At 42.9% G+C, this 24,872-nt stretch overlaps 2 protein-coding genes across 7 annotated transcripts in view; both read right to left on the bottom strand.

Moving 5' to 3' along the window:
* rhobtb3 (Rho related BTB domain containing 3) overlaps positions 1-20,436 on the bottom strand; it is a gene marked incomplete at its 3' end in the record, with an annotated part of 28,437 nt that extends 8,001 nt beyond the window's left edge. The window contains exons 1-10 of one of the 4 annotated variants that reach the window (XM_082532977.1): positions 20,105-20,436; positions 19,480-19,955; positions 18,862-19,093; positions 17,839-18,031; positions 15,801-15,958; positions 15,412-15,520; positions 12,283-12,478; positions 11,947-12,143; positions 1,431-1,540; positions 39-144 (exon numbers count right to left, since the gene is read on the bottom strand). In XM_082532977.1, the coding sequence (XP_082389103.1) occupies positions 39-144; positions 1,431-1,540; positions 11,947-12,143; positions 12,283-12,478; positions 15,412-15,520; positions 15,801-15,958; positions 17,839-18,031; positions 18,862-19,093; positions 19,480-19,481 (1,303 nt within the window). In that variant the 5' untranslated portion in view covers positions 19,482-19,955; positions 20,105-20,436. The other 3 variants (XM_082532978.1, XM_082532979.1, XM_082532976.1) reach the window with 3 other exon arrangements.
* A 1,417-nt stretch (positions 20,437-21,853) lies between these two features.
* rfesd (Rieske (Fe-S) domain containing) lies at positions 21,854-24,465 on the bottom strand. Of its 3 annotated transcripts, none has more exons than XM_082534650.1 (4): positions 24,277-24,465; positions 23,271-23,441; positions 23,034-23,068; positions 21,854-22,496 (listed from the first exon to the last, which is right to left on the bottom strand). In XM_082534650.1, exons 2-4 carry the CDS (start codon positions 23,425-23,427, stop codon positions 22,206-22,208), a joined length of 483 nt encoding a protein of 160 aa, XP_082390776.1. In that variant the 5' UTR covers positions 23,428-23,441; positions 24,277-24,465; the 3' UTR covers positions 21,854-22,205. The 3 variants fall into 3 exon arrangements, with proteins under 3 accessions (XP_082390776.1, XP_082390775.1, XP_082390777.1); XM_082534649.1 differs by having other exon boundaries at positions 23,271-23,444; positions 24,277-24,463; XM_082534651.1 differs by having other exon boundaries at positions 21,854-22,493; positions 23,271-23,444; positions 24,277-24,456.
* Between the last annotated feature and the right edge of the window lie 407 nt (positions 24,466-24,872).

Here is a 24,872-nt window from a genome sequence, read left to right as displayed (position 1 = left end):
AAATGTGGGTGTGTCTAATAGGATCAACGTGAACTTACCTTGCACCATGAAGATGACATCAGAGTATAGAGGAGAATTGAAGAGGTTGACGAGAGTCTGGGGACCAAGCTGAGCTGCCCTCGCACTCGGTGTGTCCCTGGTGCCCTGCACACACACACAAACACGCAAACAGTGGAGAAGAAGACAGAAGAATCGGCCAGTGAGAGTTGAAATTCCTCTGCTGCATATCAGGTACTCGTTACCAGCACAATTGCCATTCTGTGCATCTATCCCACATCCCCTGTGGAATACTAATGCCGTCTCTGCCAGTCTTGCTTAGCAGTACCCAAACATGCTCGAACTGCAATGCCAAGAATGTCATGAGTGGAACTGGCTAACACAGAACACAGTGAGAAGCAGACGGCAGTCCAAACTGTCTGTTATCAACACGTTCATGTATTCTGTACTGCACAGCGGGTGAAACTGGTGGAATAAGAAAATCTGTCAATGCGTGTGTGTGTGTGTGTTTGTGCTTTTTGCAAAGTGTATGTGCACACATGGATTTCAGTCCACAGTAGAGTGCCTTCAAAGCATCCCATTTCCACTATGTGACCTTTCTCAGTCAACTGAAGCGCAAAGAACTCCATAATTTCACAGTGAGAGAGTGAGACAGAGAGCAAGATCAACACACACAGTTCAAGTTGGAGGCAGAAACAAAATCAAGAGGCTTAAAATTTCATAAATCAATCAAAGCTCATGGAAAACTTATGGGAAATTAATTTATACAGGTCTCACAGAGTCAGATTCCCCGGAGGTGCTGGAGATGATGCGATCAAATCATGACAAGACATTAGGCTATCTCATTGCGTTAAAGTGGCCCAGCCGTCTCGGTGTGTCAGCTCATCCCAGCACCGCCTCAGGTAGAACTAGTCCTATCCAGATGGGTTGGTAGACTATGCGTGGTGCCAAAGGCTTGTCAGACACAGCCATGTCACATCTCTTTATCCCACTCTAAATATTAAAGCCTGCTGTTTTGTAACATAGAGCCATGTCATGCTCTCTGAGCAGCTGCAATTACACATTACAGGCGTGACGCTGCAGTTTCTAAAATAATTTTAGTGTGCATGTGTTCTTGTGTTGTGCTTTTTGCTCCTTGGAGGGTATCTCTTGTTTACTTTCTGCTAATTTCCACAGTATCCGAGAGGTGATTACAGGCAGTAATTATGTAAATATTCTAATTATAGCAACATTATTACTGTGCTGTTTCCAAACAAGTCGCACTAATTAAGGCACTCTTAGTCTGCAAATGCAAAACACATGTTATACATTCAAAGAGCAGATTTAACACATTAAAGTTATTTAACCTGTTTATTAAGGACAGACCAGTATCGGTGTCATACACACAGTCGAGCCTTAAACAAGATTTTTATTATTGCGAAATTTGTCCTCACCCTTTCTCTGCCGATGAGGGATCGTATTCGGTCTATAAGCTGAGCCACAGCGAGAGAATTCTTCAGCTTCTCATCCAGGGCCTCCTGGAGGTGGTCCCACTCCCACGCTCCTACAAAACATCCACAAACAACCCAATTCTATGGATCCACAATAGTTTACAGAAACACACAGGCAAACACTTTTCTAGCTGGCACTGTGCTCTGACCACCCACATACCTTACACCAAACACTTGAGGCCTGTTTTTGTCAAAGTTGGCTTGTTCTAAAATTTTTCTGTTTATGTAATCTGTTGTCATTATGGGTGGGGAGCCCAGTCCAGATTCCACCCAGCAAACTCAGAAACAGTGAATAAAAAAGGCATTTGTAGAACAAATCGTAAATCTGCCTTCAAACTACCTGGTTAGTAATTCATATTTTACTTTCATTTACGTCAGTGTACCTGATGGCAGGAAGAGCTGGGCCTAGAGTCCACACAAGTCCAAAATGCCCTCAACTCACTTGGACTTCTGGGTAAAAAATTTGATTTGGGTATTTAAAGGTCACTGTGATCTCACAAAACACATTTTAGGCCATAATTCAACAATTAATGAAGGTCAATTAATATGGCAAAGTTTTACACAAATGATTAATAGGAGAAAATTATGAAGTGATGACATTTCATATCAAAAAGTTAACACTTTTCTGACCTTTATTCAAGACATAAGTCTGGTACTGAAGGAGTGAATGGGACCATCTTTTACATTTTACTTTACATTTAGTCACATATTAAATTAGTGATCTGCCATCTTCTGTTTTCACAGGCTACACATTTGTTGTAGCATCCACATTTAACATTTTGTAGGTTCTTTGCAGCAAGTAAAGAACCTACAGTGTTCAGAACTGTATTGTATAGCAATCGACCTTATTGAACAAATAAAAATACACCCAGCCACTCATGGACCAAATAGCCTTTAACAACAGGTTCAATAGCCCATGCTACCAGCATACTCCCCACAGACTACCCTGAGAAACAATCCAATCCAATAATACAAGTCCATGTACACTGGCTGGGCAAACTCCCACAGACCTTCAATTATCATTGAGAGGGTGAAGAGCTGATACAGTGACCAATGAGCAAAACCTCATTGTTTCTCCTGGATCTGAGGTTCAACTTATCAGTGGATTTCCTCTCCATTACTCCAGCACAGACTTCCTGAGAGGCCCAGGAGTGTGATCCCAAAATTTGGAGCATACTCTCCAGTTCCTTTTGTTAAAAAGGTGAGCCACCACTCCAGTCTGTTAATCAGACCTCAACACAATGCTGCAGCATATCAGTCTTGAGGACCACTAAAAGTCTTCTCTGCACATGCTATATAAGTCTGGTGAGACATAAATGTAAAAGCACACAATTGAAAGTTGTACCCTCTGTTCATATCACTCTGTCTTCCTGTATAGAAATATTGGCATAGTCCATACAAATCAGAAAAGGTACTAGACATGCTTAAAAAAAAAATCAAAGCATTTTCAGATGTGGCTGGTATAGACAGCCTCAATGACTACAGACCTATAGCCCTCACGTCTGAGACACTATCTGTGTTTTAAACGGATAGTGTCTCAGCACATCAGAGACTGTCTACCCCCCCCCCCCCCCCCCCCCTCCTCCCTTGACCTCCACCAGTTTGTTTACAGGGCAAATCGGTCCACAGAGGATGCCATCACCATCACACTCCACAGAGCGTTTAGCCATTTGAAGAACAGGAAAAGCTAAGTGAGGATGCTCTTCGTGAACCATTCGACACCATAATCCCAGACATCCTCACTCCCAAACTGGACCTTCAGATTCCCCCTGCCACCTGGATCAAAGATTTCCTCACCAACCAGCCTCAATCAGGCCTCACCAATCCCCACCTCTCCTCTCCCTACTGTACGCCCTGTACATCAACCCACCCGACAAACGTCGTAGTCAAGTATGCTGCTGTCTCATCTCTGATGGAGATGAGACAGCATATGGCACGGTGACACATACAGTGGTAGAAAATAACCTGAAGCTGAATGTCCTTAAAACAAAAGAACTCATAATGGACTTCAGGAGGCACAGACAGGTCCACTCCCCTGTCATTATAAACAGAGAAGAGGTGGAATCTGTTTCTGCCTTCAGGTTTCTGGGCACCCACATGTCTGCTGATCTCACCTGGATCCAAAACACAAACGCCCCAGTAAAGAAGACCCAACAGTGGCTGCACTTCCTCCGTGTCCTGAGGAAGAAAAACCTGGACCAGACGTTCCTGCTGGCCTTCTCCCGCTCCTCAGTGGAGAGCATCCTCTCCTACTGCTTGGGCGTTTGTTACGTAGGGGCCACAACTGAGAAGAGGAAGGCTGCACAGAGGGTAATTAACACCTCCCCCAAAAATCCTCTGCTGCTTTCTACCACCTCTAGAGGCCATCGCCAGATCCTCCAGTCTCAGGAAAACCAAGCCCATCACAGGTGACCCCATGCACCCACAACCTGTTTGACCCGCTGCCCTCTGGTCGGTGCCTCAGGTCAATCGGGTCCCACACCTCCGGACTCACAAACAGCTCCTTCCGCTGTAAACAAACACTATTCCCCCACCCCTGCCCACCCACCTCACCAGTGTGAGCCATTGTCTGTGTAACCCTCATCACGCTGGCCACTCATATACAGACTCTATACTCAGACCAAGTCCTTTTGCACTGCTTTAAAGCACTTTGCTCTCCAATGTGCGTCTTTCTATTGTTTTGTATATATTCTTCTTGATTTTATACATTTCTCCCATTTGTTATTTATTTCTGTAGTCTCATTATTTATATTTTATTCCTGCACATTTGGTGTGGAGCACTTATAATTCTGTTGTACATGTACAATGACAATAAGTGGCTATTTTATTCTATTCTAATATTACAGTTAAATCACAAGTGACAGAAGTAAAAGAGGAGCACAGCGGTGCAGTAGGTAGAACTGTCGCCTAATCACAAGAAGTTTTCTGATAAAAACCTGCTGGTGAGCTCAGGCCTTTCTAGGTATGATTGTGAGACTGTGTGGTTGTCCGTGTCTGTCGAGGCTATACCCTACCTCTCGCCAAAAGTCATTTGGCATAGGCTCAAGCCCCCATGATTCTGAACTGGATAATTTGATACAAAAATGGATGGATATATAAGATACTAGTTTATTTTGTGAACCTGTTCTTCACATGCTGTACTGCACAATGTTCCTTTCAGGTAAATGCCAACATGAGCATGCTAACGTGCTTACAAAGTCTTGCATGCTGATGTTTAGAAGGTATCATTTACTACAGTGGCTTGCAAAAGTATTCGGCCCCCTTGAACTTCCCCACATTTTGTCACATTACAGCCACAAACATGGAATTCCAATAAAATTGATTCAAGTGAAAGACCAATACAAAGTGGTGAACACGTGAGAAGTGGAACGAAAATCATACATGATTCCAAACATTTTTTACAAATAAATAACTGCAAAGTGGGGTGTGCGTAATTATTCAGCCCCCTGAGTCAATACTTTGTAGAACCACCTTTTGCTGCAATTACAGCTGCCAGTCTTTTAGGGTCTGTCTCTACCAGCTTTGCACATCTACAGACTGAAATCTTTGCCCATTCTTCTGTGCAAAACAGCTCCAGCTCAGTCAGATTAGATGGACAGCGTTTGTGAACAGCAGTTTTCAGATCTTGCCACAGATTCTCGATTGGATTTAGATCTGGACTTTGACTGGACCATTCTAACACATGGATGTGTTTTGTTTTAAACTACTCCCTTGTTGCCCTGGCTTTATGTTTAGGGTCGTTGTCCTGCTGGAAGGTGAACCTCCGCCCCAGTCTCAATCTTCCAAGACTGCCCTGTATTTGGCTCCATCCATCTTCCCATCAACTCTGACCAGCTTCCCTGTCCCTGCTGAAGAGAAGCACCCCCAGAGCATGATGCTGCCACCACCATATATGACAGTGGGGATGGTGTGTTCAGATTGATGTGCAGTGTTAGTTTTCCGCCACACATAGCGTTTTGCATTTTGGACAAAAAGTTTCATTTTGGTCTCATCTGACCAGAGCACCTTCTTCCACATGTTTGCTGTGTCCCCCACATGGCTTGTGGCAAACTGCAAACAGGACTTCTTATGGTTTCCTGTTAACAATGGCTTTCTTCTTGCCACTCTTCCATAAAGGCCAACTTTGTGCAGTGCACGACTAATAGTTGTCCTATGGACAGATTCCTCCACCTGAGCTGTAGATCTCTGCAGCTCGTCCAGAGTCACCATGGGTCTCTTGGCTGCATTTCTGATCAGCGCTCTCCTTGTTCGGTCTGTGAGTTTAGGTGGATGGCCTTTTCTTGGTAGGTTTACAGTTGTGCCATACTCCTTCCATTTCTGAATGATCGCTTGAACAGTGCTCCGTGGGATGTTCAAGGCTTGGGAAATCTTTTTGTAGCCTAAGCCTGCTTTAAATTTCTCAATAACTTTATCCCTGACCTGTCTGGTGTGTTCTTTGGACTTCATGCTGTCGTTGCTCCCAATATTCTCTTAGACAACCTCTGAGGCCGTCACAGAGCAGCTGTATTTGTACTGACATTAGATTACACACAGGTGCACTCTGTTTAGTCATTAGCACTCATCAGGCAATGTCTATGGGCAACTGACTGCACTTAGACCAAAGGGGGCTGAATAATTACGCACACCCCACTTTGCAGTTATTTATTTGTAAAAAAATGTTTGGAATCATGTATGATTTTCGTTCCACTTCTCACGTGTGCACCACTTTGTGTTGGTCTTTCACGTGGACTTCCAATAAAATTGATTCATGTTTGTGGCTGTAATGTGACAAAATGTGGGAAAGTTCAAGGGGGCCGAATACTTTTGCAAGCCACTGTATCTTCGGTTTCCATGTGTGCATACTAAACAGGACTAAGCACAAAGTGCAGCTGTATCTGATGAGAATCTCATTTGTTTTTATGATAAACACACACTGGACATTTTGACTGGGTGATACCTAACTTTCAATTAAAAGGAAAAGAAGCATTGACAGAAATGTTCAGTAGCTGTTGTGAAAATCTGTTGTGGGAGTAACAAGAAACACAAGAGATTGCCAAAGTCACACTGAGTCACCATGTGGAAAATTTGAATGTCTGCAAAAGAAATCATGACAATCCATTCAGCAGTTGCAGATATTTCACCCTGGACCTAAGAGGTCAACCAACCAACCAAACAAACACATAAATGCGCCAAAATATTCATAGCCACACCACTAATGCAGCTGAAAATGATCGCTCAACAGTAAACAAGGGCGAGAACAGATTGTCAGGGTTTAATGCACAGAGGTTTCTATAAAACAGGATGTAAAATATAACGACCCAGTAATTATCAGCACTGATGAACGTGATAAACCTAAACATAAAAATGCACAAAACTGCAGAAAAACAAATAAAATTCTTCATGCTGCTTCCTCAGCTGAGACATCTGGAGAAAACAGCTGGATTTCATTGCAGTGTACTACAATCTTAAATTGTAGATGCTTTATAAACGCAAAACATTCCTGTAGCTTGATTGGGGTGGCACACTCTGTCTCACTGGGACATAAACAGGCTGTCGAGGAAAGAAGGGAGCTGGTCTGGTCAGGATTTAGCTCATCATTAGTTCATAATGATGGTATTTGGCCTGATAGAGGGATTACCTCAACAAGCGGGGCCGGATAATGAAACTGTGTGGTGCAGACACCTCAAACGCAGGCCGAGAGATTAGCTCAAGCGCTGTCGTGCTTTTACGTGACGCAACTGGACACCAAGACTATGTATTCAAATAGACAAAAAGTGGACAGGCAAACAAGTTGGAGAAGAAATCATGTGTAAACAATTAAAAAACAACAATCACAAAGACATTTCCAAGAAGTTTCATTCCTGGCTCTTAAGTTTAACTTCAACTAAATTCGAATAACACAGCAGCAAGGTCAGCAAATCAAACTTCTAAGATAATTTGAGATAAGATGCCCTAAAAAACAACTGGTCCTGAATGTCCTCACACACACACACACACACACACACACTCACACACACACACACACACACACACACACACACATCTGTGTCACAGACATGTACTAAACGTGTTAAACATGCACATACACACCACACCAACCAAGTGACAAATTCAATAGTACAGCAGCACAATACACAAGGAGACAGAGTCTCACAGTGTTAACATCACACAAGCAAAGTCATGGCCTCTGTGACTGTCCATTCACACTCATGTGACAAAAACCCCAAGTTTGGAATAACACCATGGGTGTGTGTGTTTACTGATACATGATATATTGTTATGCAAATTAGCTCTGGAAAGCCAAATAAAATAAGCGACAACTGCCAGTTGTTGAATCACAGTCAAAAAAAAATATCTATCCCATCTCTGGAAAGGCAAAGTACAGCTTGTTGTGGATTTACTGCAAATGAACAAATATTGGCTCGCTGAGCTCTGAATGTTTCTGTGGGCAAAGAAGACGCTCATTCACATCTGATTAGCCAATTCAAGAAAATACACTAGCACACACTCGGTATATGAGGTCAGCTGCTTTAAACATACAGTGAGACCCACCATTTTGAAGGTTAACATTAGTCAATTTTTACACGAGACTTAACACAGTCTCCCTGCAGTCTTTTATGAAAACAGGGTATTCCTAGTCCACTCAGCACACGCACACATTCCTCCTGCTATTCTCTCCAAGCACCCCCACACACACACACACACACACACACACACACACACACACAAACTAACGGTAGTGCTCAGCTTTTTACCATCACATTATCTACAGATGAGCAGGGTCTTACTTTCTTCTCCCCTCTCATTTTCCCCTTGGTCCCAGTTTTTCCACTCCACACTATCCCATCTTCCTCCTCTCTTACTCAAAAAATATCCACACAAACACACAAGGACTATGTACACATGAACACACACACACTGCCCTCCCCTTATTTCAACTGCTGGTTTTCTTATTCTTATTCAGACAGTCACTCAGAGAGAATCAGTCTAACTCTATAATCTTCTTCCCTCCTCTGCTTACCCTCCACCAGCCGCATACACTCTCAGCTTACGTGTTTGTGTGTCTACTTCTGCTGTTGATTTGTTTGTGTGTCAGAGCATCAACGCGACTCACATGCACGTTAACAGGCAGCCAGGAATCAGATGTTTGCACAGCTTTTTTTGCCATAAGGATTTGTGCACACCGTGCAGCCTGTGTTGAAGTGCCAGCTAGCAGGCACTGCGAGCTGACATGCAGCAGGCACAGCACCACAGACTCTAAGCTGTGGGAGCGAGAAGATTTTTTTATTACATTGCTAAAGTTGAAGAAAATATTGCATGCCTGTTTTACTGGCTTCACACCCGACTCGAGAACACACTGGATGCAACTGCCTCAGTGTTTACAGTGCCTCGGATGTTTTGTGCTTGCATGCTTAGTCCGTGAGAGCAACCTAATAGATGGCATTGGAAATTATACAAGACAAATCAAATCAAATCAAATCACTTTTTATTGTCACATCACATGTGCAGGCACACTGGCACAGCACATGCGAGTGAAATTCTTGTGTGCGAGCCCCACAAGCAACAGAGATGTGCAAACACAACAACACAAACAAGCAAAATACAAGAATGGCCAACCTGAAACTAATAAATATATGTACAATATATAATAGTGTATGCACTTTATCATTTCTTGATGTAAATATAAGCCCCCAGGAACAGGTGGCAGAGTCTGACTCTATCAGCTAATCACATTCACAATTACAATGGTGTACCAGTGTGCCAACCCCTCCTGCTGTCATTCCATAATGTTTAATAGAAATACGCTACGAGAGAGACAAAAGACACACACATGTCCTGAGGGAGCCAAGGGAAGTGCAAGCGTAGCTCCAGAAAGGAGTTCAAGATCACACTACTACAAAATGATTGATCTGGTCCTAGATTAAAATACTACAGTTGCTTGCTATTAAGTACTTTCAACTTGACTGACTTCTGTTCCTCGGCGTAATGGAACATTGGACAAGGCCCAGCAGCAGGAAAACTGCCTTCTGCTGCCACAGGACCATTAATCATCACATCTAAATTATTAGAAAAAGAGTAACTGCTTTTAGGGAATAGATTTCCCTTCCTGTGAATGTCAGTCCAGCTATTTTTGCTCCAGTTGTAATGTACCTAATGTGTCTAAATTAGCAAAACAGGAAACATCAAGGATGCAGCACTGGCTTTGGCAACATAAAAAAATATCACTACAGGACTGCATTGTTTAAATATGTCATAAATGTATACAATGGGGCACGGTGGTTAGCACTGTTGCCGCACAGCAAGAAGGTCCTGAGTTCAATTCCAACATCAGGCCGGGGTCTTTCTGTGTGGAGTTTGCATGTTCTCCCCGTGTTTGCGTGGGTTCCCTCCGGGTACTCCGGCTTCCTCCCACCGTCCAAAGACATGCAGCTTGTGGGGATAGGTTAATTGGATAATCCAAATTGTCACTAGGTGTGAATGTGCGAATGAATGTGAGTGTGAATGGTTGTCTGTCCCTGTATGTTTGCCCTGCGACAGACTGGCGACCTGTCCAGGGTGTACCCCGCCTCTCGCCCTATGACAGCTGGGATAGGCTCCAGCGCCCCCCGCGACCCTGAAAAAGGATAAGCGGAAGCGAATGGATGGATGGATGTATACAATGGATCAAATATTAATAAGCCTGTAGTATTCAGTAAAAATAATCATTTCAATGTGCACTTTCCAGAAATCATGTAGCGCCATGGAAGTGAAATGACTGAGTTTTATCTGGATAAAGTACTTTGTTTGGACTCCAATGCTTGGAGACACTTTTTTGTCTTTTCTGATTTCCAATTTCTGTTTGGCACTTTCTGTGCATGTCATCCTGCTGCCAGGGTGTCCGTTTGGGCAACTCGATGCTGGCGAAATCACAGGCCGCTAATCGGCTGAGATGAGAGGCTCGTCTGTGGTTTATCTGTTGTTTCCATTTAAGCTGGTCCAGCTTTTAACACAGAAATTATTTAGCAACACAAACTACACCACAGTATTTAGATTGCAGTCTAGTATAACTGTTCTTAATTACCAAAAAACTCTCATTTTATTCAGCCACACTAGCAGCATGGCTGGAGGAATGACACTATAGATCAGCTACCTACTTTACACCACAATAAAACGTCATGATGGTTAAAATCCATCAGATTATGGTGAGCCTCTATCTTTCACAAGCACAGGAAAAGCCAACCAAGAGATGAAGACTAAGAATCCTGCCAAGCAATGGTGCAATCAAACCAGGCTCCAACGTTTGTTATTTTAAATTTACTGTCTGCAAACATCTCTCAAAATTATATCCATAGTTTATTGAACAGTCTCTGATGCATAAACTATACAAATCTGCCACAAATCCTCATCCAGCAAATCTGCGAGAACAAAACTCCCTTCAGCTGCCCGCCCCTGGCCAGTCAGCCAGAAAAATTTGCCCCCTTAGTAATGCTAACAACATTTTCATCTTTGGCCTGTGTTCATAATGCCGTGTGAAACTGTAATATTTTCTTAGTCTGTTGCTTAGCACTAAATAGTACATGTCTGTATTTGAGCATCTGTACACTTTAAGGATGCAGGTTGCCAACCAAGCTGACTAGTGTTAGATTATAACTTAATTCTCCAACCTCTCATCCAAATACGGTCATTTCTGGCACCAAAAAAACAGCATGGCAGCTGCCAATACTCCAGCATAAATGCACACTCCAGAAACGAATGAGTGACATCATGATAGCTATGTCAGTCCTAATAATAATTGCTTTACTAGACTTGTTATCAGTGTTACTGCTTATAAATAGCTTTTCTAACTAATATAGGTGCCTGTACATTTACAGCAACACTAGTTTAATGCCCAATCACACATCCATCCATCTTCTTCACTAATTCAGGGTTGTGTGGGGTAATGAAGCCTTTCTAAGATAATCAGACTATAAATTAAAGGTAAGGAAAACAAAACAAAACAAAAAAACAAAACCCTCTTCCTGTCAACCATTTACCTTCATGCATTTTGCTTTTGTCTATATATTACTAATACGAGCAATGAGCAATGTATCCAAAGCGTACCCAGAACAGTTTCCTAGCAAAGAAGGGATTTTTCAGATTACAGAACCTTTAATCTTCAGTCTGCAGCTACGTCTGTGAGGCCTGTGAGTTTTCTGTCAGCTGGTACAACACATACAGTACAGGATATCACACCACTTCTCTTTCTTTTGGAAAAAGAGAGGTTTGTGATATAGCGTTTCATTTTCTTTGACCTTAGAAAACATCCATCAGCTAATTTGTCAAATTGTTCGATTTCATTCAGTCACACTAGGAATCAGGTGGATTTCCACATTCAGTACCTCGAGAGCTTACAAGTGGCTGTTAAATTGGATAAATGGACATGATGGCATTTTCTATAAAGATACATAACAGCAGATTTAGGATAACAGCAACAAATCTTTCTTTGGATGGAGGTTTTTACCTCTATAAATGAACATGAGAGTCTCCCACAAGCACATGCACAGCAGGGGGTCCTTCACCACCAGACGAGTGAGGCGTCCCGTCAGGTGTCCATCTGATCTCGGCATGTCATCAATAATACTCCCATCCCAGGTGGAAAGCAGCGAGTGGGGACCTCCGTCACGCTCTCTGCAAACACACCGCGACTGTGGACGTTCCCTGTCCAACCAGAGATAGAAGAAAATGTTTCAATTACAGAGAAGTTTGCCGAAATAGTTGGGCTCTCACTGGCTACAGACTCAGGTGGTGAAATAGGATATTAAACCCCATGCTGTGAAGAGGTTAATATCTCTCCTACCTGGTCTTGGGCCCAAGGAGTAGCTGTCTGAAGTACGGGCTGACAGCACACAGCACAGCGGCATGCGCCCAACCCAGCTCTTTCCCAGAATCCCCGGCATAGAAAGCCACATCGGCGAACTGCACGCCACGCTCCAACAACCACTGCATGTCCTGGGAGAAGCTGGACTCCTCCACTCTAATAGGGGGAAGACGAGCTGAACAGAAGAGAGCAACAAAAGAAACGAGTGAGGATGGACAGAGATGATGAGCAATTACTGCTGAAATTCAGTTTGCCTCCATATCAAAGAATAACACAGAATATTGAATGGGCTTGTTATGTTCAAAGCCTCTCAGGAGTGTTTTAGTATTGATATTTGGTGTACTCAATTTTCCTTCAGTCTGCCTTGTTTACTTGTACTTGTGTTTTCTTGGGAGGCTGTTGGCAATGAGTTTTGACAACTCAGAGAAAAATTGGGGTGTACAATGCAGGTCGAGGGAGTGATCTTGTCAGCAACAGCACAGTGAGATTTTAAAGCCAAGAAAAAGAGACAGGTCATTTTTGTCCTTTCTCGTTGCTCATGTTTAAAGAACGGCTTCCAGGTACGTTTGTCTTTGCATTAATAACAGTCCTTAAAAGATGAAAGTAGCTCAAGGCTGCTGCAGTGAAATTCTGGTCTAGTCTGGTCTGGTCTGGTCAGAGACTGAAAAAGGACCTGAAGTTGACCTTTATTTGTCAACTTTACTTTTAAATTGTTTTGGTGATAAAACACTAAAATGAACAGCACACCCCAAAACTTTGGGATTAAAAAGATTTGGAACTAATCTAATAAATGAAGAAGACACAAAAAGGAAAAACCAACAAAAAAAGACAACGATTTGCAGTGAACTGCATGACAAACGTGAATACACAGAAAATTGCAACGAAGAAAAACACAACAAAGCGTCTCTTGGAAAAATGGGAGGCAAAGCTGTGCACGCTCAGTGATTCATGCATTCATGAAGTCAAATTAGTAAAAAGTAAAAAAGCACTGAGCAGGGGAACAAAGAAGGCAGGGCGAGGGAGCTTCAGCTTCACTAATCATTGGCCTATTATATTCCTATTGATGCTTAATACTTACTGCACCTCTGTGGAGCTCATCTCCTTTTTTATGAGTGCTCTGTTTTAGCCATGACAACTGTGCCGCTTCTTAATCCCCGTATGTCATTGTTAATGTAAGCTACACCGTAAAGGGAGCTAAGCAGTGTCGAACGACACCAATAAATCCTGCAGGCACTTGCTGCCATTTTTTTGGCTGCACTTAAAAATGTCAGTCAGATTTAAACAGGCAAAGCGGAAACCTGCTCGGATCGATATTTAACACAGGTTTAACAGCGTAGTTTGTGTTAAATATGTTCAGGTGTTTCGGTTTTTTTAAAAGCATGACTTTGCATGCAGGAATGGCCATAGCAGAGAGGAGAAGAAAAGTGAACCAAGGAGTGCAGCTCTGTATTCTAACCCCCTCCCTGAATACAACACCAGACTACTTCGTCTACTCGAGGTCTTGGAGTTGTTACTTTTAATTTCCTGGTTTCAAATTCAGCGCACAGAAAGCTTTCAGTTTGTGGCAACATCCAGCAGCCAGTTGCAGCTTTAATCAGACTCTCTTGTATCCAATTAGGACAAAGAGCGTCCAAAAAAGCAGAGCATTAAGAGAAAGGGAGAGCAGCAGACATGCAGCCACCGAGCACTCCAGCTCAGCCCGTTTCTTTTTCAGCGTTTCTACAGTAATCAAACTCGCTGTGTCTAAGCTGTTTGCTGTGTGTCAGCCTTTCTGTGAGGTTTAGCCTCTTTTGATCATTTATCTCCTCATAATTTGTGGTCTTTTGCAGAATGTGACTGGATAAGACGCAGTTTGATTAAGTCTGCAATAAATCTGCAAGGGCCTCAAAAAAAAAAAAAGCGAGAGAGAGAGAGAGAGAGAGAGAACTTTTAACATGAGTGGCTTTTTGCAGCTTAATTGCAATTTCATCTAAAATTCTGAATTTCAGATAAGCAGACTAAGACTAAATAACATCTTAAGTAATTAGTCAGCAATTAACTGGCAACTTTTTGATTTATAATGGACCATTTGAGTCATTTTGTAGTGTGAGCGACTTAAAGAGAGAACTGGGAGAAACTGTCTGGTCTTTCTTTGTTTTTTTAAACATCCATGATCGCTCTTCTCTAGATCAGCGGTCCCCAACCCCCGGGCCTCGGAGTTGTTTGGTTCCGGGCCGCGAGAGTTGAGGCTCAGGTGTGAAATGTATGGTTTTCAGGGGGTTTATCGGTTTTCAGCGTTATTTTGTTATCGTTTTTATCGTTAACTCGGTTTTCCTGGGTCTTTTCACGTGTGTTATGAATAAATCTTCTTTTTTTCGGTACCGGTACTAGTTTTATTTTGTTGTATTTATCCGCGACACCTTAAAGGCTGGTCTGTGAAAATAATGTCAGGCATAAACCGGTCCGTGGTGCAAAAAAGGTTGAGGACCGCTGCTCTAGATTTTAGAAGCTCATCACCATTGCCTTGACAAAAATCATTATAATCAACACATTTATTTGGTTATAAAGATAATTTTTTGTTGTTGGGGGAAACATATTGTGAATAATTAACTTCAATAATAGGCATGAAAAATTAAAAACACATAACATACAGGACCAAGCGCTGAACTGACAACATGAGAGGGCTTCACTAAAAGATGAGGTTAAGGAGTAATCCCACAGTCTCATAAGAACAATCATTGAGCTGCCTCCACCAAACGCAGGGAACTCAGCTGTTACTGCTTCTGTTTGCTCAGGCTAAAATTGATTCAAATGTCAGTGAATAAAAGTAGTCTACCTAGCTCTTTGTCTTTCCAGTTTGGAACAGAGCGTATTGATCCAGATAAAACCTTTGTGCTCAGCTCTTTTTATGGCTATGTAAGCTCAAAAGGTAACAATCCATCCAGTTCACTGAATGTTTCTAAACACCATAAACATGGCAATTGACAAAAATATATATAATTAAGAAATATATTTTTAAAAAACACACACAGGCTACAAATCTGCTTAAATGAATTAAAAATGGCAGGCATGCATGACACTTGAAACAAAGCCAGGATAACTCATTGCTTGGCATAGTATTCCTCTGACCTGGCTGTTCTAAGTGAGGGGGGCGAAGTTCATTCACTTTATTTCCTCGCCTCTTCTCTGGCCTCTCTTTGGCTTTGTGTTTCAGACACTGAATCATGAAGTACTCCAGCTAAACAACACAAACAACATACATGTTATTTCAAAATCTGTACAAAGATAGTGAAGTTACATCATCATCTTGTTGCTTTAGAAATAACTTCCCGGGACGTCCAACCTGTCACTGTCTCCCCTACTAAACACTGTATCTACAATCTGGAAACGCAGAGTTACTCTACTTTGAAGGAAAAGAACATCGTGAGATGTGTTTTTGTCTTTCTCTTCTTTGGGGACGCTGAGTCAAAAACACACCACAGCATCAACTCTGACTCCAGTGTTGCATCATCACTTACCACGCTGCCAAAGTAGCGACCCACGAAGACATGGTTGAGGGAGGGCAACTCCAGATAGGTGGCCCCCAAGTCCCGGGACAACTGCAAACCTTCACTGTGAGGTACGCAGCTGCTCCAGTCAGAGGCACACAGTGGACACGTACAGGGGGGGCCTTCATCTGAAAACAGTAGAATTCAAGTGTAGGATGAGGTAATGCACACTTTACTAATAACTAGTTTATGTGTGTATATCTGAAGGAATACATGTGCTATTGATGTTACATTATCCTTTTTGAGAAGCATGAACCTACTAAGGCAGTACTAGATCCATGTGTGACTCAGTGAGTTCTACTGAACCACTCAAGCACAGAGGAAGTGGAAAAGAATAACATGCCTGTGACAAAGGAGTAGCAGCGCACTGAAGGGCACTCAGCAAAATTGAACAGATTCTAAGAAATAATTAGATTTAAAATAGTCACAAACACACCCTCCCTTCAGGTGACTGAAATTCCCATGGCAAACACTTAGCCTGTTCAGATGAGCAATGTTCCTCAATAATTACAATAAAAAGTTGTAGAAAAATAAACAATAATAAACAAAAAACAATGCCCTTACAGAATGCAAAAGTGTTGTGTTGTTAGTCAGTGCTGCTGGAGCAAAAAATTGTACAGCAAGATCATATAGATGTGTAAAATCTGCAGTGGCACGTGGACTAGGACTGGCTGTACTGTGGCATGTGTGCACAGGGAGACCACAGAAACAGAATCAGACAGAAAATTAGAGGGATTATCTTGAAGGAGAAAAAAAAAGACTAGAGCAAGGGCTGCACAAAGGAGGAGAGAGAAAGGCAGAATCTGCAGGACATACAGCCAAGTCCCGAGGCACTGGATAAATCATATTGCTAATAACCCACAGGCGTGACACAGAGACGATGGCAGGCTGAGAGCGTGTGAGTGAGTGCAAGGGTGACAGCAGGAAAAGGAGTGTGTGTAAGTGCGCGCGTGAGCATCGGAGCGGCTGTGACTTGGCATATCAGTGGTATGTTTGTGCGAGCAATGGTGTGCGTGCGTGCCCTTGGATAAATCTGTCTGCGCTCCTCCGTTCTTCGCTGGTTTAATGGCTGCATTAATGCACGTGCGGCAGCGCTCCCCCTGCCACAGATGTGCCTTAGGTGGTCTAAAGACAGGAAGCGCTCAGACCTCAGCCGTCATTCTCTGCAGTCACAATGGGGGGGGGGGGGGGGGGGGGGGGCTTGCATGAAACTACTCACAGCAGCTGCTAAAAAGAAAAGAAAAAGAAAAAAAACACAAACACAAACAAAAGCTCTGGTCTACAGTGATCCACTCCCCTCTCGTTTTTCTCTCTCTTCAGACTTGACTTTCACTGTGATCACGCTGCTGCAGTGCTCTGACAGGATTTCAAAGTATGTTGAGCACACGTGCTAAAAATATAACCTGGTACATTTGATGGGCTTGTTTACAGGATTTAATTTTAACAGGGTGTGGGTCACTCACTGAGATGCCAACACATGTGTGTTATGTTAATGCTTATTTTGTTAAGCAGCCTCCAGTAAGGCTAGATAGGTGTGCTCTATCCTGCTGAAGGCACATACTTCTGTTCTGGTGCACTTTTTTTTTTTTGCACCACGACAATGAACTCTTGTCTACAAGCAAGGCTTCTTTTTTTTGGAACAGAAAAGCCCCAAAGTTGTACTGTACACTGTACTTCTTTGGAGTGTTTCCTGTGGGGAAGCATGTGAGCTGACAGCCTGAAGGCAGCCAAGAGGAGAGTTAATCATGAGCATCCTCCTGATTGCTGTGTGGACATGCTAGAGGATACAAGACTCACTGAGTGATCTCAGCAAGAAGAGCATAATGCTGTCCCGAAACCAAAACCAACAGCTTAGGTAACAGTCAGCTGACCTGAAATTGCCAGGATATCCAGTACAGTGACAGCTCATATGCAGCAACGATAAACAGTTGGAGGGTTGGCAAGCCATGTTGGCTAAACTAAACTAGGTCCTGCTCCAACAAAAACACAGAACAAAAGGCATCCTCACCATTCAGCCGCGCTCCCACAGCAACGAGGATGACGGGCACGCCCCAGTGCCTCAGGAGTGGGCGGAGTCTCGGAGCATAGCCATTCCTGACCTGCTGGAAGGCCAGCTTGTCAGTGACTGAATATTTAATAACTAAAATGTCCGCCTGCTCAAGAACTTTCCGAACACTGGCCCAGTCGCTGTCCAGCAAGTCCTAGAAAGGCAAGGAAAGGATGACATTTGTAAATAGATGGAGGGCTGAGACCCAAGCAAAGACATACACAGAGATGTATCTACACCCCTGTCTTCACCACACCTCATATAAACCTAACGCTTCCTCTCATGTAAGTACAAATTCATCAGTGTAACTGGGTTTTTTAACTTTACCCCCTAGAGATCTTTATGAGGCTAGCTACTCTAAACCAACTTAATTCAACCCATTAGGAAGGAAAAACACTTCAGAAAGCTTTGAGCATTTTGAATTAAAAATAAAAGGCAGAGACGCAGAATTAGACAAACAGACTTCCACCAGCAACACCCCTGACGGGGTTAGACAGGCCTATAATAGGATGCATACAAAACCCTAACAGTGCATATGCTATTAAGAACAAAAGTTCTTTCATCAGGTTTTTTCTGCAATGCATGTTAAAATAGCGTCCTAAGAATAGAGACGTTTTTATAAAGCCTGCAATCAGCGCTGCAAGGCAAGGGCTGCTGGAAGTTGAAATGTTGTAGAAGGCTGTATCTTCTGAGAAACAGAAGCAGACTGAAAAGTAAACAGCATATACATTAAGTAACTCACATTTTCTCACAGTACTCTGGAAATGCCTTTGATTTGGCATAAAATTTGCAGATTGTTATTTTAAACAAATAAACTATCAAGAGGATGTAAATGTAGAGGAAAAGAGCCATAATAGCACTTGAAGATCAGACTTACAGTGCACAAATACATGCACAAGCCAAAGTCATAATGTAACAGCTGACTCATGCAGGTGTCTCTGCTTCTCTCAGTCTGCTCACTCAAACACACCACCTGTCTCTTACCCAGCTGGGACAATCCCGAACCACTACCGTGACATCTCCAAAGACACGTGAGGTGTACTCCATGAAAGCCGGGTTGTGCATACTGCTCTCTAGGTCGCACGGTCCCACCATGGCTCCCTGACCCAAGTAGCTCCACAGCAACCCCCCCTGCAGCTGCCCCTGCCCCAACATCTCATCTCCTGGACCGACTCCTCCGGGGCACTCGCTGCCCAGCGCCACGATGTGGATGGACCTGCAAGCCAGACAACTCGTGGTTGAAAGTGGACTGAAGGCATCACACAGGTGCCTTCAGTCCACACAGGTAGATGATGGTGATGATCAAAGAGCACCGAGGGAGCGGAGGCTCCTCTCTTTGCACTGGACCTTATTATTCATGTCTCTCACGGAGACAGTGCATCACGGCTATGTCACTGAAAATCACTGAAGAGAAGCTCGCCCAGGCCTTCATTATCACACCTGAGTGGGTATTATGTTAGAATAATTCAGACGGACAAATTATTCCCGCTATCTTTGTGTGTTTTCCAAGCAGTGATATACTGAAAAAAATCAATAAGGCATGCAACCAGGAGCCCCATCTCTTCATAAGCCTTAATGAGTTGCAGCTCCAGAGGAACTTACATTGTGGTCACCGCGGTTTCGTTCCGCTGCTTTATGCTATGGAGCCCGTTTCCCTCTCACGGTGCCTTTCCACGCCAGTCTGCAGTCAAGGCTCGCTTTTTCCGCAATGAGCCGCGGCTCGGCTCCGTCGGTAATCCCTCTCATCGGTGGCTGGCCCCCCGGGAGCCCGGCTGTAGGGGGAGTTTCGCAGTCACGGGCATTTCCCCGTCTCGTTATTCATTCATAAAAGCGGAGTTCGACACCGTCCCGAACCGACCGCAGAGGCGCACCGGACAGCCCAGCCGGCGGAGGAGGAGCAGCAGAGTGTGTAAACAGCAGCGCCCATGGACAGACAGCCAGTGCGCTAACAGGCGAACAAGTTGTCAGTCGGTAGGAAACAATTAACTACGGAGAGGGAGGGTAGCTTCGCGCCTCGGTGTCCAGACTGTATAGATGACGTCGGTGGATGAAACAAAGTGTCGCTAGCAAAATAACAACTGGGAAGGAAGAGAGAGAGAGAGAGAGGAGGGCTGACTGAACCGTGAGCGGCCGCGTCTGACTCAGCAGCACGCACGCGCGGACATACACGCGGCAACACACGCGCACAAACGAACACCCTCACCCGTTTTTGTTTACTCGGACTTACACCTTGTTGCCTCACCGCAGCTTTGCCCCTCTGCACGGCTCGTGTGTGCGCCTGCCACCATTCCGCTGCCCCACACTGTCACCGCACTCCTCCACAGGCGTTCACACAAAAGTTAATTACCTCGAGCTGGAAGCACGGGGCTCAGTGTTAATGACAGGGATAACAATAATGACCACCAAAGTGAGCACGCGACCGGCTATTTGCTGACACTGCGACGACATTTAAAATGCTTAAACCAGCCTTTTTTCGGGAGGTGTTTTGTTGTTGTGGGAGAGGTAGGTAAAAGGTAATAATAAGATCTGGCTGGCCCTCTTGGAAAAGCTCCAGGGCATCCACTGAGAATTGAGGGGAAGAATAGCCTGACCCTTAAAGGCTTAATCAGAGCCTCATGGGTCATTCGCAGCCATTATGAATAATGCATAACATAAAACCAGGGCTTGAGTTTGAATGCCCTTCTACACTGAAAATCTGTGTTGCTTACATGCTCTCCTTCTGGCAGATGCACTGGCCCTGCTAAGCACTTTCCCCACAGTCTGCTCTTTATCTTGACGAACAGCCCACCGCTTGACCTATTGCAAATGACCACCTGCAGACAATGGCCACTGCCTTCTGTCAAGACTCCCAACTTGATTATGTAATTAAACTGCCCCCTTATTCCATGTAAACCATGGGTCTTTCTTGACTGTATCTGAAGAGTCACACAGTACTGAGTTTGCTATAAGCCAGCTAGAGAACAGCATCATTCATGCACAGAGGGGCTCTATACCCCACAGCATTTGTGCTCTCAACCAATGTCACTATTGTACAATTCTGGTACAGAAACAGAGAAATAATCTGAATGTGACAGGCTGCCTTGACCCGTCATATCAAATGGTTAAGAAATGCTACAGCCTCATTCTTTTGCACTGCATGTGAAGTATAGGAAAGCCATGCATTAAGTCACATTAATTCTACTGACATGTGATGAAATAGATAATAATAACACTAACTGTATGTATTTTCCCTGCTTTGTGAAATTGTTAATCCATCCGTCCATCCATCTTCTTTTGCTTATCCAGCTAATGCCTGCAGTTGAGCTACAGCAGGGGTGTCAAACTCAAATACACAGTGGGCCAAAATTCAAAACTGGAACAAAGTCGCGGGCTAACATTAATATTTATTGAAAAAAAATCTTCCTCTAGATATAAGAATGAATCTTTTCTTATGGACTCAAACAAGGTTTGCTGAAAAACTGAATATGGAACAAGCAAAGCTTAATACTAAACAATATATATATTAGCTGTATAATACCAGTAAGCCAGCTCTAATAGTAATTTGGTATGGCTTCGCGGGCCAAATGTAATTAGGCTGCGGGCCAAATTTGGCCCGCGGGCCAGAGTTTGACACCTATGCAATACTGGATACAAATAAAAGTATCCCCAACAAAAACCATACATTTTATACAAAATATGCAGGGCCCCCTCAGAGGCCGCAGAGCCAGACAAATGCGTGCTGTATCTGCAACCCTCCAAGACTTTTTGGATTATCTAATTTCTCAGCAAACAGGTTTTCGTTTTTTGCAGTTACTGGGGGAAAAAATATGTGACAATAATCCCAAATACGTAAATCTATGCAGCCTCTGAGATCATATACTTGCGTTCTAAAGCCATTTGAAGCAATACAGAGACTTGGATACTGCAAAACCACTCCACTCTAGGATCTCATCAGTGCTACTGATTCCTTCCCTGTATGCATACTACACAAAGAGTATTGGATGTCACTGTCCTATATGAGATGGATGACACAGAAATCCAAATTCATCCTTAGAAATGTTTATTTAGAGATGGAGATGATGCTATTGACAAACAGACATCAGTGTTAAATGGCAATGCTTTACCAGTGTTTGAAATAAACCATCACCCAAACAAACGTGTAAATACAGTCAAAAATGACCAAAAACAAGAGCCACTTTAGAGCTATCTATCCAACTGAGTGCTAATAAATTGACCACAGAGTGCATGTCATCACTAACAACCTTGCCATACAGTCATCATGCAATTATTTAGAGGAGATCAAAGCAGACAAAAAGAAAACACTTGGGTGCAATCTTCATCCATTACTGTCAAGATGTTTCCTTCTCAGACGCCTCAGCTTTGGCTCGTTCTATCTTGCCTTTTTCTCCTTGGTAGTAATCTGATTCGATCCAATTTGGGTTATCGGAGAGCTTGACGTAGATCTCCCCATTGTTCTCTGTGACTGTGTGCGTTCTCTGCTTCACACCCTTGGAGTACCATCTGGGCACAGGTGGCTTTTCCTTGGGGTTGTTGCCTTTGTATAAGCACTCCCCTTTGGCTAGAGTGAGTTTGTACTTATGCTTCGGACAAATTATGCACAGCTTGCCGTTAATTTCCTGCTTGTAGACAAAAGGCAGATAAATGACCTTGTGTGTATGTCATTTTAGGTTTCTGTGCACTATAAAATAATAATACAATATCCTCACAGCCTTAGCCCAGCATTTGCCTTTAGTCATTATTGTGCAGATACAAGAATATGTTAAATCAGGAATGAGATAATAACTTAAGACAAGGCAAAGAAAGTTTATTTATATATTACCCTTAAATGCTATAGTCATTCAAGGTGGTTTAAAGGGGGAGGGAAAAAAGAAATAATAACTATAATAATACAGATACCAGATTACTTAAAAGCAGTAGTGATTAATAACATTTCTTAAAAACAGCCAAAGTTAGAGAAGATCAGTTGAGAAGGTTGAGATGAGGCACTATTTGTTCAAGGCTTTTGTAGTGAATGGCAGTAAATTCAGATATGAAAACTGTGTTAAGTATTCATGTGTTTAGTTAAATTACTGCTTGAGTGATTGTAGAAGATATTTGCTCCGATATTTTGGAATGTTGTCTTGATCTAACCCTCGTAATTTAAACCTGAAACTCACCTCAATGTCGCCGTTGTTCAGCATTCCTCCAGCATCTGCCGAAATGACGGGGTATCAGTGTATCACAAAATAAACAAACATACTAACAGTTTGCTAAAAAGGACACACTTTCCAGATGACATGTGCTAAAATGTTCAATAATTTATTAAATAATGAAGCCCAGTGTTAAAGGTCCCAGTGTATTTCCTCTCTCTGCAGTGACCACTATGAGTTTTTCACTAGAAAAATTGCACTTACGGTAACAGTAAGAATCCATAGCATAGAAGACTCCCTGGTGGTAGATAATCAGTATATCCCGATCTTCTATTGATCTGAAAGACCGCTTTGCTTCAATAAGTTCATCCTTCTTGCCCACGAAATGGAGGCCTCTTGCTGACTGCTCGTTCTCCTCCATGTGGCTGCCAAATGCTGCTTTGAGGTCAAGAAGGTCATATCATCAGTTCTCAAGGTTGTGTGTATTTGTCCCTCCATCATTCTCATATGTGGCCCAAAGTGACTATGGTGTATTTTAGGGTAAAAACTTAACTGAATCCACACACGTAAAAAAGGTGTGGGCTTTGGATTCGTCACTGGGATTATTGTGTTGGCACCTCACCTCACAGTTGTCAGCTTAAATTAAGTCCAGAAGAACTCAAGAACACTCATGTAAGAACATTTCTTGGCACTGATCAGCTCTGCTCCAAACACACCAAGGCCCTGAGCTTTAAGCCCTATTATCTGTCTCATGATTATTTGGTATCCATCGTAGTATAGAAAATAAAGCTGCTGTGCTAAACACAAGAGAACAGTGATTTCGCTAAATGACCTACATGAATTGGCACAAACTGAATGGGAAATACAAAAACAAAAAAACTGACAGAGATTCAGCTGTCATCATTCAACACAAGAATGGGTTATCCAAAGATCAGAGTGCTACATCATCTCCACGTCTGATCTCCTTGTAGGCAGCATATACCAAAAATATCTGAATGTGAGGATGATTCATGTTCATGTATAGTGGAGTGGAATAATGAGCCCTACACACAGGATGAGTAAGCACAGTAGTAGTAGCAGCGAAAGTCACATGCCCTGAAGCATGTGGCCAAAGCACAGCCAGCTGAAATGAGCAAGCAGGAAATATAATGAAATATCAGGAAGAAGAAAAGTCTTCAAGTGATCCTTTAAGGACTTTCAGTACCTCTGCGCCCCTCTCTCTGGTGGTTTTGCTTCAAAAATAACTCATTTTACTTTTGCATCGCCTTACCTTGAAAGTCAGCCGCTGTATCGCCTCTGTCAAGCTGAACAAGTGTACAGTTGACAGCCCAGGGTTGTGTGGGAAAAGTGGGGGCTCGTGTCTTTTATCTTCAGACACAAGCTGTCTGTTGGTTGGTCCTACACTGGATACATTACTTATCAGTTTCTCTCAGGCACATCAGCTACAAAGATTGTAAAGAAATGCGTTGGTTTAAGCCTTCACTGGGAGAGATTTCTATCATTTTCTTAAAAAAAAAAACTAGTTATTTAAATCACATATAAGTACATTTAATTTTTTTTATTTTAGTCCAATGCATTTAACTGCTTTGGGATTCACCTCAAAATTAACATAATTCAAGATGAATTATCATAAGTAAAACGAGCTGTACCGGTGGTGGAAAGTAGCTTTATAAAATTAGGAGATAATTTTTTTTTTTTAAATCAAAACTGGCTTTTATACTAGTGTTTTGATTCTACAGCTGACGTTATTGGTCAGAGATTTTTTTTTTCATGTGAAAGAAACATATAATGATATATTTTACATATATGCATTATGCACAATACATTATTATAGACTTAATAACCGGTTTGCATAGTGACATTATA

The sequence above is a fragment of the Aulonocara stuartgranti genome, assembly GCF_965226115.1.
Source record: "Aulonocara stuartgranti genome assembly, chromosome: 5".
NCBI lineage: Eukaryota > Metazoa > Chordata > Actinopteri > Cichliformes > Cichlidae > Aulonocara > Aulonocara stuartgranti.
The sequence above is the reverse complement of the archived record's forward strand: the minus strand, read 5'-3'. Positions and strand labels throughout refer to the sequence as shown.

Bases quoted from the DNA above. Each gene is read 5' to 3' on its own strand.
- rfesd (XM_082534650.1), bottom strand. From the start codon at position 23,427: ATGGAGGAGAACGAGCAGTCAGCAAGAGGCCTCCATTTCGTGGGCAAG. The intron at 23,069-23,270 runs GTAAGTGCAATT...TCATTTCGGCAG, and splicing joins TATGGATTCTTACTGTTACC to ATGCTGGAGGAATGCTGAAC. The intron at 22,497-23,033 runs GTGAGTTTCAGG...TTTGTCTACAAG, and splicing joins TGAACAACGGCGACATTGAG to CAGGAAATTAACGGCAAGCT.